Source organism: Arachis duranensis, chromosome 8 (genome assembly GCF_000817695.3).
Source record: "Arachis duranensis cultivar V14167 chromosome 8, aradu.V14167.gnm2.J7QH, whole genome shotgun sequence".
Classification (NCBI taxonomy): Eukaryota; Viridiplantae; Streptophyta; class Magnoliopsida; order Fabales; family Fabaceae; genus Arachis; species Arachis duranensis.
In genome coordinates this window covers 44,769,239-44,782,484 of record NC_029779.3, presented here as the reverse complement: position 1 = coordinate 44,782,484, position 13,246 = coordinate 44,769,239, and the positions used below count along the sequence as shown (strand labels likewise).

The 13,246-nt window shown below is 32.5% G+C and overlaps 3 protein-coding genes across 6 annotated transcripts; 2 read left to right on the top strand and 1 right to left on the bottom strand.

Annotated features, from left to right (window-relative positions):
• Positions 1-116: 116 nt before the first annotated feature.
• Positions 117-5,034, top strand: LOC107462959 (uncharacterized). 3 transcript variants are annotated; one of them, XM_052252418.1, is made up of 6 exons: positions 117-283; positions 722-916; positions 1,055-1,223; positions 1,473-2,374; positions 2,461-3,681; positions 3,869-5,034. In XM_052252418.1, exons 4-5 carry the CDS (start codon positions 1,891-1,893, stop codon positions 3,249-3,251), a joined length of 1,275 nt encoding a protein of 424 aa, XP_052108378.1. In that variant the 5' UTR covers positions 117-283; positions 722-916; positions 1,055-1,223; positions 1,473-1,890; the 3' UTR covers positions 3,252-3,681; positions 3,869-5,034. The 3 variants fall into 3 exon arrangements, with proteins under 3 accessions (XP_052108378.1, XP_052108379.1, XP_015937136.1); XM_052252419.1 differs by having other exon boundaries at positions 722-958; XM_016081650.2 differs by having other exon boundaries at positions 722-1,223.
• LOC107462960 (uncharacterized) lies at positions 3,877-4,956 on the top strand. Its single transcript, XM_016081651.3, has one exon. The coding sequence runs from the start codon at positions 3,877-3,879 to the stop codon at positions 4,954-4,956; it is 1,080 nt and encodes a 359-aa protein (XP_015937137.3).
• Positions 5,035-6,469: 1,435 nt separating the features above from the next.
• On the bottom strand, positions 6,470-10,915 carry LOC107463038 (serine/threonine protein phosphatase 2A 57 kDa regulatory subunit B' kappa isoform). Of its 2 annotated transcripts, XM_016081745.3 has the most exons (4): positions 10,640-10,915; positions 10,417-10,465; positions 8,044-9,370; positions 6,470-7,127 (listed from the first exon to the last, which is right to left on the bottom strand). In XM_016081745.3, exons 3-4 carry the CDS (start codon positions 9,256-9,258, stop codon positions 6,789-6,791), a joined length of 1,554 nt encoding a protein of 517 aa, XP_015937231.1. In that variant the 5' UTR covers positions 9,259-9,370; positions 10,417-10,465; positions 10,640-10,915; the 3' UTR covers positions 6,470-6,788. The 2 variants fall into 2 exon arrangements, with proteins under 2 accessions (XP_015937231.1, XP_015937230.1); XM_016081744.3 differs by having other exon boundaries at positions 10,417-10,915.
• Between the last annotated feature and the right edge of the window lie 2,331 nt (positions 10,916-13,246).

Sequence of the window (13,246 nt, the reverse complement as noted above, 5' to 3'; positions counted from 1 at the left end):
TTTTGGTTTATATATTTCATTATTGAATTAATTTTTGTATATTCTTTTTATGTTGTTTATTATGCATTTAGTTATTAATAAATTCATAATTTATGATTGTCTGTTTAAATATTTCTTTGACGTGTATATCTTTATATTTGATTTATTTATAATAAGTTTTTTTTATTTCATAATAAAAACCCAAATCAAGATGACTCTGAAATATATGATCCTACTGTAAATTCTTGGAATGAGCTTCGGTCTCCTGTTGATCATCCACTTTTTTCACAAAGTGAAGTTCAAGGTATTTCAGTATACTTATAATTGATTTATTTATGGAGTTTGCATTTTTCGTATTAATTTAGATATAATCTACTCATTCAGTATATTTAGTCACGTTATGTTCCTTTTATAATTTTAATATTCTGGTCGTAATAAAATTTATATGACATTTTTTTACCAAATATAATATGAAAAAAATAGTATTCATTGATTTTAAATACTTTCAATACAAGTGTCTCAAATTTGGTTAGATTATTATTATTATCAAATATTTATATTTTCAATTTGTAGACAATGAGTATCCAGTGAATAATTTCTGAATCTTTAATTGTTTTACTGGTATATTTTTTTAAGTAAAAAAAATTAAGAAGCATTTAAGTCTTTATTTAATATAATTTTTTTACTTAGTTAAATTTGTAAGGATTTGTTTATTATTTAAATTTTTTATTCATTTTTGTAGGTTGTCTCGATATTGGTGACCCTGTGTATACTTGTCTATATTGTGGTGCGTCGTTTTGGTTACTAGAGCGGGTTGAAAAACAGTCAAGAATTAACCAGCCTCTTTTTACACTTTGTTGTTTTCAAGGAAAAATTCAATTACCGTATCTTCAGAAAGCTCCAGATTTATTATATAATTTGATTCATGGTCATGATAGTAAGTCTTTACAGTTTCAGAAGAAAATTCGGTATTATAATAGTATGTTTGCTTTCACTTCTCTTGGTGGTAAAGTAATAGACTCAGTGAATGATGGAACTGATAGTATGTTTGCTTTCACTTCTCTTGGTGGTAAAGTAATAGACTCAGTGAATGATGGAACTGGTCCACCACAATTCATCATAAGTGGTCAAAATTATCATAGGATTGGAAGTTTATTACCTCAGGCTGGTCAAGTTCCGAAATTTGCCCAATTATACATATATGACACAGAACATGAGTTAACGCATAGAGAAAGAATATTTGGGTAAGGTCAATTCTTACAAAAATTTGTTATGATTGTTTGTAATTTTAATTTGTTTCCTTTATTTTCAATTTCATTTTTAGTTGGTAAGATACTAATATGGATGTAACTTTGATTATTATAATCAAAATGTTCGTATCCTATTGTTTAAATATTGTTGTTAAGATTCATTCTAATTATAAAAAATGCATGTTTCTTCATTTTAAGTAAAATTACTTAGTAATATTGTGTTATTATTTTTCTTAATTATAGGCAAAGTTCAAATATAGATAGACAGCTGATAATTGATTTGACCCAAATGATTGATCAACACAATCCCATAGCACAATCATTTAGAAGAGTGAGGGAATTCCATGAGAATCACCCGTCTCAGATGTTTTCTTTGAAATTGTTTAGTCAAAGAGAACGTGATCGAAGAGTTTATAATTATCCTTCGTGCGATGAAGTTGCTGCTTTGGTTGTTGGTGATTTTGATTCTTCTGATACTGGTCGTGATGTCATTGTTAAATCTGCAACTGGCCAACTTCAAAGAATATATGAGACACATGCTTTATACTAGCCATTGCAATATCCCTTGCTTTTTCCTTACGGGGAAGATGGTTATCAATTGGGTATTCCTTATCGAGATATTCAAGATATAAATGTTGCAGGGAGAAGGACTAGAGTATCCATGCGAGAATTTATCTGTTTTCGTTTGCAAATGAGAGAGGATGAGGATAGCATTATTCATAAGTCTAGAAGATTGTTCCAACAGTTTGTTGTTGTTTCATTCTCTATGATTGAGTCACATAGGCTTTATGAAATCAGGAAAAAACAGAGCACAATTAGAGGAGAAGTCTTACAAGGTATTGAAGAAGCTATGCGACGCGGTGATACTGAAGCATCATCAATTGGTACTCGAGTGATTTTGCCTTCTTCTTACATGTTTAATAATTGCCAAGATGCTATGGCTATTTGTAAGCATTTTGGGTATCCAGATCTATTTCTTACCCTTACTTGCAATCCTAACTGGCCTGAGTTTCAAAGATATACTAATCGTGATCAAGTTCCAATTGCTGATCGGCCAGACATTGCTTGCCGAGTCTTTCATGCTAAGATGAAGTGTCTTCTTAATGATCTTAAGAATGGTGTTTTTTTTGGTCCTCTTAATGCAGGTATATCGAATATAGACAATTCTATATTGAATTTATGCTAAATTTCTATATTTACCGACATTTTTTTACATTTTTTTATTATTTAGGTATGTATACAATTGAGTTTCAAAAAAGAGGTTTGCCACATGCACATATTCTACTTTGGCTTGATGGAAGGAATAGATTGCAGAATATTGAAATTGTTGATGAGTTGATTTGTGCAGAACTTCCTAATCCTATGAAGTTTCCACATTTGTATAGTGTGGTTAGTAAATACATGATTCATGGCCCTTGTGGTAGGGTAAGACCAACTTCTCCATGCATGAAAGATGGAAGATGCTCCAAGTTTTATCCGAAGCAGTTTGTTAATTATACGAGTTTTGATGAAGATGGTTATCCTATTTACAAGCGTCGAGATATTGGTGTTACAGTTAAAAGTCATGGTGTTGATCTTGATAATAGATTTGTTGTTCCATATAATCCATTATTGTTGATGAAGTACCAGGCTCATATTAATTTGGAATTTTGCAATAAGTCAAATGTTATAAAGTATCTTTTCAAGTACATTAACAAGGGTCCAGATCGTGTAACTGCAACTATTAGTCATTCAACTGAGACAACTCATTCTTTTGAAGTGGTTGATGAGATCAAACAGTATTATGATTGTCGGTATCTTTCACCTTGTGAATCTATGTGGAGAATTTTTGCATATGAAATTCATCATAGATGGCCACCTGTGCAAAGACTCAGATTTCATTTACCTAATCAGCAGCATGTTGTGTTCGATGATCATGATACTATTGGCTCTGTTTTAATAAGAAATAGAGATTTGATGACAATGTTTACTGCTTGGATGATGGCTAATCGAACATATGTTGAAGGACGAAACGAACACTAACATGTTGAGTTCCCAAGTAAATTCGTTTATGATTTACAATCTCGACGGTGGAAACCAAGAAGAAGGGGATTTTCTATAGGAAGATTAAGTTTTGTTCATCCTTCAACTGGTGAGCTGTTCTATATGCGTATGCTTCTCAATGTGCAAAGAGGATGCACCAGTTTTCGAAGTATAAGGACTGTCAATTCTGTTTTATATGATACATTCCAAGAGGCATGTTCTGCCATGGGATTTTTAATAGATGATAATGAGTTTGTCTTGGCCATTAATGAAGCGGCTGAGTTATCTTCTGGCGCCCAATTGAGAAAACTTTTTGTTTCATTGTTAATATCTGGTTCTGTCTCTAGGCCCGTTTTAGTTTGGAATCAAACTTGGAAATATTTATAAGATGATATCATTTATTACAGGCGAAGTGAGCTTCATTTTCCAGGTATTTACTTAATCTTTAGTTTATCTTTTTTATTTATAGGATTAAGAAAAACTCTTAACAATAAATAAATCGAAAATGATATGCAGAAAGTTTAGAATACATACATAGCATGATAGGAAAAATTTTCAAACAATACAAGTTTTTGATATCTTGATGAATTTACTAACTGAAAAAAAATATATTGCAGGAATAACAATGACTGACGAAGAGTTACAAACATTTTGTCTAATAGAGATAGAGAAATTGCTACAGGCCAATGGAAAATCATTAAGTGATTTTCGACAGGTTTTACCTGTTATTCCTAAAGCTTCTCGTGCTGAGATTGTTATGGCATCAATCAATTCTTCAATTCTTTGGAAGCACTTTGAAGTGTTAACGTTGACAAAAAATATGCGGTTAGAAAGTGCTACAAATCAATCAAATCTGGAAGAATTGAAAAGGTTTTCCGATTGGATTCTTCAGATTGGAGAAGGGCGTATTGGGACAATAATTAACGAAAAGCTTTTAGTTCAAATTCCAAATGAGTTTCTGATTTTTCCTTCTGATAATCCAATTGATGATATTATAAATGCAATTTATCTTGACATAGTTAGAAATTTTGATGATACTGGTTTTTTCCAAGACAGAGCCATATTAGCTCCAACAGTAGAGATTGTTGAAGAAATCAATGATCACATTGTTCAATTGCTACCTGGGACAGAAAAAGAGTATCTAAGTGCTGATTCTATATGTGGTAGTGATGCTTATTGTGACGTTGATGTTGATTGGATAAATATTGAGTTTTTGAATCAAATAAAATGTTCAGGGTTACCGAATCACTCATTGAAATTGAAGAAATGTGTGCCTATTATTTTGTTGAGAAATATTGATCCAGCTGGTGGCTTATGCAATGGTACTCGCCTTATTGTTAGAGATTTAGGAACAAATGTGATTGGAGCTGAGATTGTCTCAGGGAGTCACATTGGAGATAAAGTTTTCATTCCTCGGATGAATTTAATTTCGAGTGACGCTGGGATACCTTTCAAATTTCAACGGAGACAATTTCCTATAAACTTGTGCTTTGCAATGACTATCAATAAGAGTCAAGGTCAAACTCTATCTAGTGTTGAACTGTTCTTGCGTCGACCGGTATTTTCTCATGGTCAACTCTATGTCGCTATTTCTCGAGTGAAGAGCAAAGATGGTTTAAGAATTTTGGTATCTGGCGAGAAAAATGATGATTCTACTTTAACTCTTAATGTCGTATTTAAAGAAATATTTGATAAGATTTTATAATTTATTTTGTTTTATTTTTATATTAATGTAATTTTATGTGGTGGTTATTTTTTGTAATGATACTGCTTTATTGTATTAAATATAAAGATAAATTAAAATATTAACTTATTTTATATGATTCAGTTTATTCAAATACGTTTTAAAAAATTATTTTTCTATTTACTAAATTGTATTTTTATGAAATTATCTTTAAAAAGTTTTTTAATTGGTAAAATATTTTTTTTAATATACTCTTAAATAATTTTTTATTTATTAAATTTTAATTTTACCAAAATTTCTTTAATAAAAATTATATTTTACTATTAATTTCCTAATATCAATGCACATTTTTTTAACATTAAATAATTTTTTTATCAATATTATATGTATAACAATTAATAATAATAATAATTAATGAATTAATAAATAATTAACAAAACAAATCCCTTTAAATCAATAACTCATTAATCCTGAAATCCTAAACCCACTCTCACCTCCACATTAGAGAAAAGAGAGAAGCCACTCTCCACCAATTATTATTACCGTTTTAATTTTGATTCTCTATCTGTTTTATTTTTCATTTATATTTTTGTGGTAAATTGCTAAAAGATAATTGAAAAACATTTTAGAATGTTATAGTATAATTTATTTACAATAAAAAAAGATAATTATAAAAAAATAGCAAATTAATGGATTACATGTTTACATATAATCTTTTCATACTTTTTAAAATTGATCAAATTAAAAAAATTAAATGATTTTTGAATTTATGAAAAAAATTCATGGAATTTATATTACTAAATATACATTTTACTGTTTTTTCATCCTTTTCTTTTAATTTTTTTTTATCTTTTTTTTCTTTTTCTTCTTCTATATTTTAATTTTTTATTTTTTTATTTTGTTTAATATACCTTTCAATCATTATTTTTTTTTAATATGTATGCATTTTGTTATATATATTTTTTTGATTATTTATAAATGTATAAAATAATATGCGCATTCTATTTTAACTAATTATATTTACTTATTCTAATTGAAATATCAAATTATTTATTTTTCATATCATGTATAACACCGTGCAATTGCACGGGTCTTCACACTAGTTTATACACTATTTAAAAACAAAAGATTGTGTGGCAGATTGGTTGGCCAAAGATGATGTCCATGGAGATTACGAAGCAATAGACTGGCTATAGCTGCACGCTCCCCTGCTTAGTCTCCTATAGGATGACTTAGATTACAATATTTCTTTTCATCTGTGTGTTCTTTTTCCCTTTCTGTTTGTTTTCTATTTAGCTATTGTACAAAAAAAAAACCCAAAATAAGAAACTAATTGTTAAATTATTTACCAAAATATTCTTATTTAATAACTACTTTATAATGGACGTATGAACAAAAAATTAATTAAAAAAACTTGAGAAAAATTACACTAAAATATGAGATTGATAAATATATAAACAAAGAAATAAAATCTAAACTAAAAAATACATTGAATCTGAAATAGCTCTAAGGAATGAAATATCACACGTGATGATTGTGGAAATAGCTTATACAGAAAATTGTTTGATCTGCTGCATGGTACCTTCTCATCACTTTAATCAGAAGGATGCAAAAGTTGCACCAATAGTAGCAATCAAAACCATGTTACATGTTACAACATTTTGTGGCCGCCATGCCTAAGAAAGAAGCATCAAAAGCATGAAATATATATATAGGATTTTTCCAATTAAACAGCCATTAATCTAGCTTTTCCCTCAAGGATTTATCCACCATTAGCAAGGAGAAAAGAGGTTTTTTTTTTAAGATTTCATTGAAGGTCTATTACTATTATACATACACATTTTTGAAGGTTATCAAATTGGAGAAACTAAAACAGCTGTGTTTCCAATTACTGGCTGGAGACTGGCCGCTTTCTCAAGCTGTTTCCAGGCTTCCTTCCGCTTCTCGGCTTCCAAGCTAAGCAGCGCTTCTTCCTCCTTGAACTGGGTGAGGCAGGAGACGTACAGCTTCTCGTCCATCTCCACAAACATCTTCCTAACGTTGTGAGTTAAGTTGAGAACTGCCTGGTTCCAATGGCCTTGACAATTCCTATCTAACGCTGGAAATATGATCGGCAAGATTACCTGACGGTTGTGAGCGATCAGGTTGACAATGTGGTCGTTGTTCCACAAGAAAAGGGCTCTTTCAGCTACCTGAAACAGTCCAGGTTGAACAAAAAAAAAGAGTATATTTTAGCAAATAAGAAGAATGATAAAATATTAAGAAAAATTAAATATAATTTTACTCCTTGATTTCTTCAATCTATAGTTTAGTGCCTACACAAAAAATAACGTTTCAAATTGGCCTCTACCAATGTAACTTTTGGTGATGAAAGTGCTACAGTAAGTAGGATCGATAATTTCAAGAATACTGCGTGGTTAGCGGAGTATGGTCCTTCTTTATTCGCTATTATTTGACAACTTACAGATAATTTAAAACACATGCGAGGCCAAACCATATTCACAAAATTATAATTTCACTTGATGGTAGGGGCTTCTTTAAAACAGTTACATGGGTAGAGACTGAAATAAAGGCCTTCTTTCTGTACAAGGACTAATTTCAACATTGATGATATATATAACAGCTAGATTTATATTTTAACTATAAAGTTTATTTCAAAAGGAACACCATGAATATAGATAGAAAAAAATTGCAGGCTCACAGAAATATTAGTTCGATAAGTTAAGATGCCTGTGATTCCAAATGATAACTTAAAAGAACTAGGACATATGCTTCAATAAATATCGAGAGCTCTAATATAATATACTAACTACTTTAAAATCCTGCAACCGGAAAGTAACATAATCTAACAAACAAGGACCTGCAGAGAATAATCTCCAAATAATAGTTGCAATATGTTTTAACTTTCAACATGAAAAAAAAAACATTATTATTATTCAGTGTTTTCGCCTTTCTCAATTTAAGGTGTTGGAAATCAATCAAATTCATAGAGACAAGCTAAAGTGCATGAATTCAATTCTTACTGAAAACCCTAGCATGGATTAACAAGATAACAATAACCAAAATATCAGCAAATGGATTCAGTATAACTCAACTAAACAACTGTACCTGAAAGTGAGAACTGTTAATGCAGCATCCAATTCGCCAAAACAATGGCACCATGACCCTCTGGAACTCTACCATGTTAATAACTTCCAAAATTTCCTCCAATTCACCAAGGAACATCACCTCCTTCTGACTATTGGTTATAGGCCAATACTTCAACAATCCCCTAATCACGGTGCTCGCCAACTTTGGCTCCTTCTCGATAAACTGAGTGATGCAATAGGACAATTGCTGGAAGTATACCCCCATGGATTTTGGCTTGTGCAAAGGGATCAACACCCTCCAAAGGAAGATCTTATGCTCCTCCTTCAACGGCAAAGCAAAACCACTAATTATACTCCCAAAGATCTCCAACAACTCAGCAATCCCATTGTGCCTCTCAGTCTCAAACACAAACCTATAGAACAAATTGTTAATAGACTTTCTCATGTAAGGCCTGTGCACCATGAATTTACCATAAACCCTATGCATTATGGTTTTCAAGCAATCCCTCTCCCTAGGATCCTCCGAATCAAACAACTCTAGCAGTTTTGAAATGAATGAATGATCAATGTACTTCTTTGCCACCTTTGCATCAACGCAAGGAGAACTAACAAACTTAAGCAACAAATCATACACAATTTGCAAGTGTGGCCAAGCAGGATCAAAAGAGGGCTCATCATCATCATTCTCACCACCACCACTGCCTCCACCACCAGAGCCACCCGACCGGCCGGACCGGTAATTTGGTGGAAAAACACGGAATAAGTTAAAGGCACACATTCTACACATGGCTAGAATAGCAGGCTCAGTGAATTTAACAGAACCAGAAGCCACAAACTCAACAAGTTCAATCAAAGTTCTTCTTTTCACATCCTTTTCCATGGTGTTTTTACTGGGGTCAGTGAAATCAAACGTGACACAACAGAGGCTGAGCTTGCTAACAAAGAGGTTCATCTTCTCTGAGTTTGGGACATCCTTGAAAGGGACCAAGGGTTCAATCCCCGAAACGGTGCTGGTCGGAAAAACCGAAGACGTGCGCTTCGCGGCGGAGGAGCTGCCACCACCACCAGTGGCGGTATGGGACCGGTTGTGGTGGTTTTTTCCCGCAGCACATGGGGAAACGAGGTTGTGCATAGAGGAGCTCGGCTTGGAGGATGAGTCGACCCGGCTCAACTCGTCCAAGTCCACGTCGAGCTTCTTGTTGCGTGGAAGCTTGCTGAGGAATTGCTTGAGCATTGTGCCTACCCAGTTGGTGACTCAGGTAAACTTAGAAACTTTTTGAGAAACCCATCAAGGGAAGAATCAATATGGGTCAAACATTTGGGGTTCAGAACCGTGGTTGGTCAACCTGGTATGAAATAAAAGAGCAATGGCAAAAGAAATTCTTAGTCCAGCCACAATCCACTTTTCTTTAACTAGTAATATCTCCCATTATATTATATACTAATACTATATCATGGGTTGTTATGCCAGAAATTAAAGCACAAGTTTATCTTACATTGCTTTAAAAATAAACTTATATTCATAAAAACTGAGAAGCATGCTGAAACTCCAAATTCATAAAGAAAAAAAATTTAGGTATCATAAATTGATTTAAATTGAAGTCAAATTATTGAAGTTCGCTTCTAAAAAGTTGTCTACCATCACATATGTATAAGGATTGAAGGGTTATTGCAAATAAATAATTGAAGTTGATGCTGAAGTTTAAATGGAAACAAAGGTAGATGCACATTGAAAGAAGACATTGCAAATCTCTTGGAAGCTAAACCTTTAAGGTTTACAACATTCAAGTTTAAAATCTTTAGAGGACCCATGCTGCTTCTAGTTAACATTAACAATCAAGCCATATTATATAAAGGAGATGAGACAAATAAACACAGCCATCATGAAATTCTCCTAAAGGGAAAATATATAATCTGAAAAACCAACACAAAGAAACCTATCTAAATTGCTGGCCACAACTTGCAAGATTACTAATTTTTCGTATACCTTAATGAAAAGAAAACTTAAAAACTATGTTAGCAACTTAATTTCCTAACATGCAAGTTTATAAAGGGATTAAAAGCATTGAATTTGATGCTATCACCGATCAACAGAAAGCAACAGGACAAAAGTTTCCAAATAAAGCCATGAGCATCTTCAAAAGTGCATGAGTCCCGATTTGTGCAAGAGCAGACTTAAATCCTCATTTCCACTTCAAAATTCTTGGTGGAAATAAATTTAGACCACATTACACACATAGATATCACAAGATCACAGATTAATCATGGAAACAAATTTAACAAAAATTAAAACATCTCTCAGAGGCAGCATGCATTGCTCTGTGTGTGTGTGTGTGTGTGTGTGTGTGTGAGAGAGAGAGAGAGAGAGAGGGAGATGCAATGTAGGTTGTACCTTGAGAGTGGATGAGGCGGCGCCGGCGAGCGAGGCCGATTCCGGCGACCTGCGATTGGAAGATTGGGGGAAGTTAGGGTTATGCTGTGAGAAATGGTAGGCTAGGGTTCGGGGCACGATAACACAAGTGATTGGAATTTTATTTATTTTTTCTTTTCATTTTTGTTGTCTCTGATTGTAACGGCGTGAACTGGGTGGGGATCTGTTGCGGGACGTTACTAACCGCCGTTGAAGGAGCAGTTTGAGTTTGGTGAGGTGTACAGGAGGCGCCGCGCGACACGGGAGGATGGCGGATCGGTGCTTCTTCCTTCTTGTCGGCGCCTCACATTCCGCCGTCGTCAGTCAGGCAGATCACGCCGTCAGCGGTGGCTCACTACGTCTCTCCTTCCGCCTCCGTAGCTCTCACTCTCACTCCCACTCTCTCTAAGAATTTTCTGCAGAATTTTTTGTTACGTGATTATGTCTTTTCCTTATTTTTTATTTCCTACAGATCTCGCAATTCGATTCTTACTTTTGATGTTCAGTCTAATCTTATTTTGTAAAAAGTAAACTATAATTTTTGTCTTTAAACTTTATTAAAAATTTTAAGATATTTTTAAATTTTAATTTTATTTTTAATATTTTTTATTTGTATTATTTTTTTTAATTTTACTCTCTCAAAAATAAAAATTATTCACCAACATCATCATTTTTTAATTTTTTTTAAATATTTTTGCTGTTATTATTTTTATTTCTTTTGTCTTAATCCTATATCCACCCATTACCATTTGGGGTAACAAGAGAGAAAGCCTATCCTATTCTAAAGTCTGTCCCATTTTACTTAATGATACGGTCTTAAAATTCTACCTCACCTCACCTAACGGCGAGTTGGCGGACTAATCCTGCCAAATTTCTTTTTTTTTATTATTAACTATTAAATAATATATATATAATTTCACAATCATTTTAATAAATTTATAATTTCTAAAGGCATAAAAAATTATAATATAAGTTAGGTTGGAAAAAGTTGGGTTTTGATAAAAAAAAATTACAAAAATACCTCCTTACAAAAAAAAAATTAATCTCGGCGGAAAAGCCCGCCCCGCCCTGCCAAAACCCGCGGTTTAAGCGGTGCGAGTTAGGCTGGAGTTTGCTATTTGACGGTCCCAATTTTTCAACCTGACCTACCTTTTTTAGCGGGTTATGTGGATCGGCCTAACAAATTTAGGTTTGTTTGCCACCTCTAATTACCACTACTCCTACCAATTCCTTTTCTGCCATTGCAATACCCTTTTTTCATTAACTATCACTACCACCATTTCTAGTTTCACTATGAAAATATTTTTATTGTATTATAGTTGTCATCCCAAATTTCATAAAAGTCACTTAGTATCAAACATTTCACTCTTCAACAGCAACAGCAACAACAACAACAAACAATAAAAATAAAGTGAAGGAGAGAAAAGAGATTCATTTAGACACAAATCTAGAAGGAATTTTTTCAAAAATGAAACTCTAATACGGACAAAAAAAAAGGCAGTGGTCGCCGTCGAACGTGAAGGCAGAGAGTAAACGGAGAAACAGAAGTGACGGCGGCACAGTGGCAACAACAACGATGACGATGATGGTGGTAGCGAAAGCAACAATGATATACTGATAATGTACGAAGAAAGAGGTGTGGTATTGAGGAAGTGACGAGACTAAGAAATAAAACCTTATTTTTTTGCAGTGAATTGAGGAATAAGAAAGTAAAAATACAAAAGAATTGTTTTTCTTTTCTTAGATTAGTGAAGATGGAAAAAAAATGAAAGCTAATGGATTAAAGAAAGAAAGAAAAAACAAAGTGTGTTGTTAATGTCATATGAATGTTTATGTTTTTCACTGATTTAAAAGTAGAGTGGCTTAATCAAAGGGTGATAATATATCGCGAAGTGTTTATCAAGTGCTCTATCATATAACAGTTTATTAAGTGCCTTATAAATTTGGTGATATAGTGAAAACTTTTATACCTTGGTGAGGTAGACTAGAAATAGGTGAAAAAGTTATACCGAACTAGAATATGTGGTGCTTATATTTTTTGCTATTTATTTTTCTAAAGTGGTGTGAAAAGATGATTCTTTATAAGTGCTTAGAAATTTGTTCAAACTCTTGAAAAAGTTCTAGTACAAAACCATTTGCATTTATTTTATACAAGTGATACGAAAAAATATTAAATATATTATTTAAATGCTTGAAGTTCACTTATAAGTCTACAAAAAATTCAAATCTAGTTGCTTAAAGAAAGAAAGAAACGAAAAGTATGCGTTCTTGATGTCATGTAAATGTTTATGTTTTTCACCCTATAAAACTAAGGTGGAGGTGCACATGACCCGACCCGACCCAAAGACTCGGCCAAGCTACAAATATTTTAGGGGCTAATTTGGTGTGATTTCATCGAGTCTAAGATTGGGTAAAGGTCTCAAAAATATACCCGGTCATTATTTCGGGTCGGGTCCGGGTCAAGGCGAATCCGACTTCACCCGATCCATGTGCTCTCTAAGAGAACTAAAAAAGATATATATGTTTCAAATTAATTTCAATATAATGTTATATTAATTATAAGCTTATTATTTTATTTTTAATCACACTTGTTGAATTAGAAAATAGATCAAAGAAGCATCAAATTAGAATTTATGAATAAATTCAAATTCAAATATGGATATCAACTTTTCGATAATAAGTTTCTTCTTTATAAACAAGTGTATCATAAATAAATTTCTTTATAAATAAATTTTTTATAAATTATTGTTAAAATTTTAAAGACCGGTTTTCACTCGATATTGTTGTTACCCAAAAATGTTTAGGTTTCATC

What these genes read in the sequence shown, in the direction of transcription:
- LOC107462960 (XM_016081651.3), top strand. Translation starts at nt 3,877, where the DNA reads ATGACTGACGAAGAGTTACAAACATTTTGTCTAATAGAGATAGAGAAA.
- LOC107463038 (XM_016081744.3), bottom strand. Translation starts at nt 9,258, where the DNA reads ATGCTCAAGCAATTCCTCAGCAAGCTTCCACGCAACAAGAAGCTCGAC. An exon ending in TTAACAGTTCTCACTTTCAG is followed by an intron (nt 7,128 to 8,043) that starts GTACAGTTGTTT and finishes GGACTGTTTCAG; the next exon opens with GTAGCTGAAAGAGCCCTTTT.
- LOC107462959 (XM_052252418.1), top strand. Translation starts at nt 1,891, where the DNA reads ATGCGAGAATTTATCTGTTTTCGTTTGCAAATGAGAGAGGATGAGGAT. An exon ending in TTTTGGTCCTCTTAATGCAG is followed by an intron (nt 2,375 to 2,460) that starts GTATATCGAATA and finishes TTTATTATTTAG; the next exon opens with GTATGTATACAATTGAGTTT.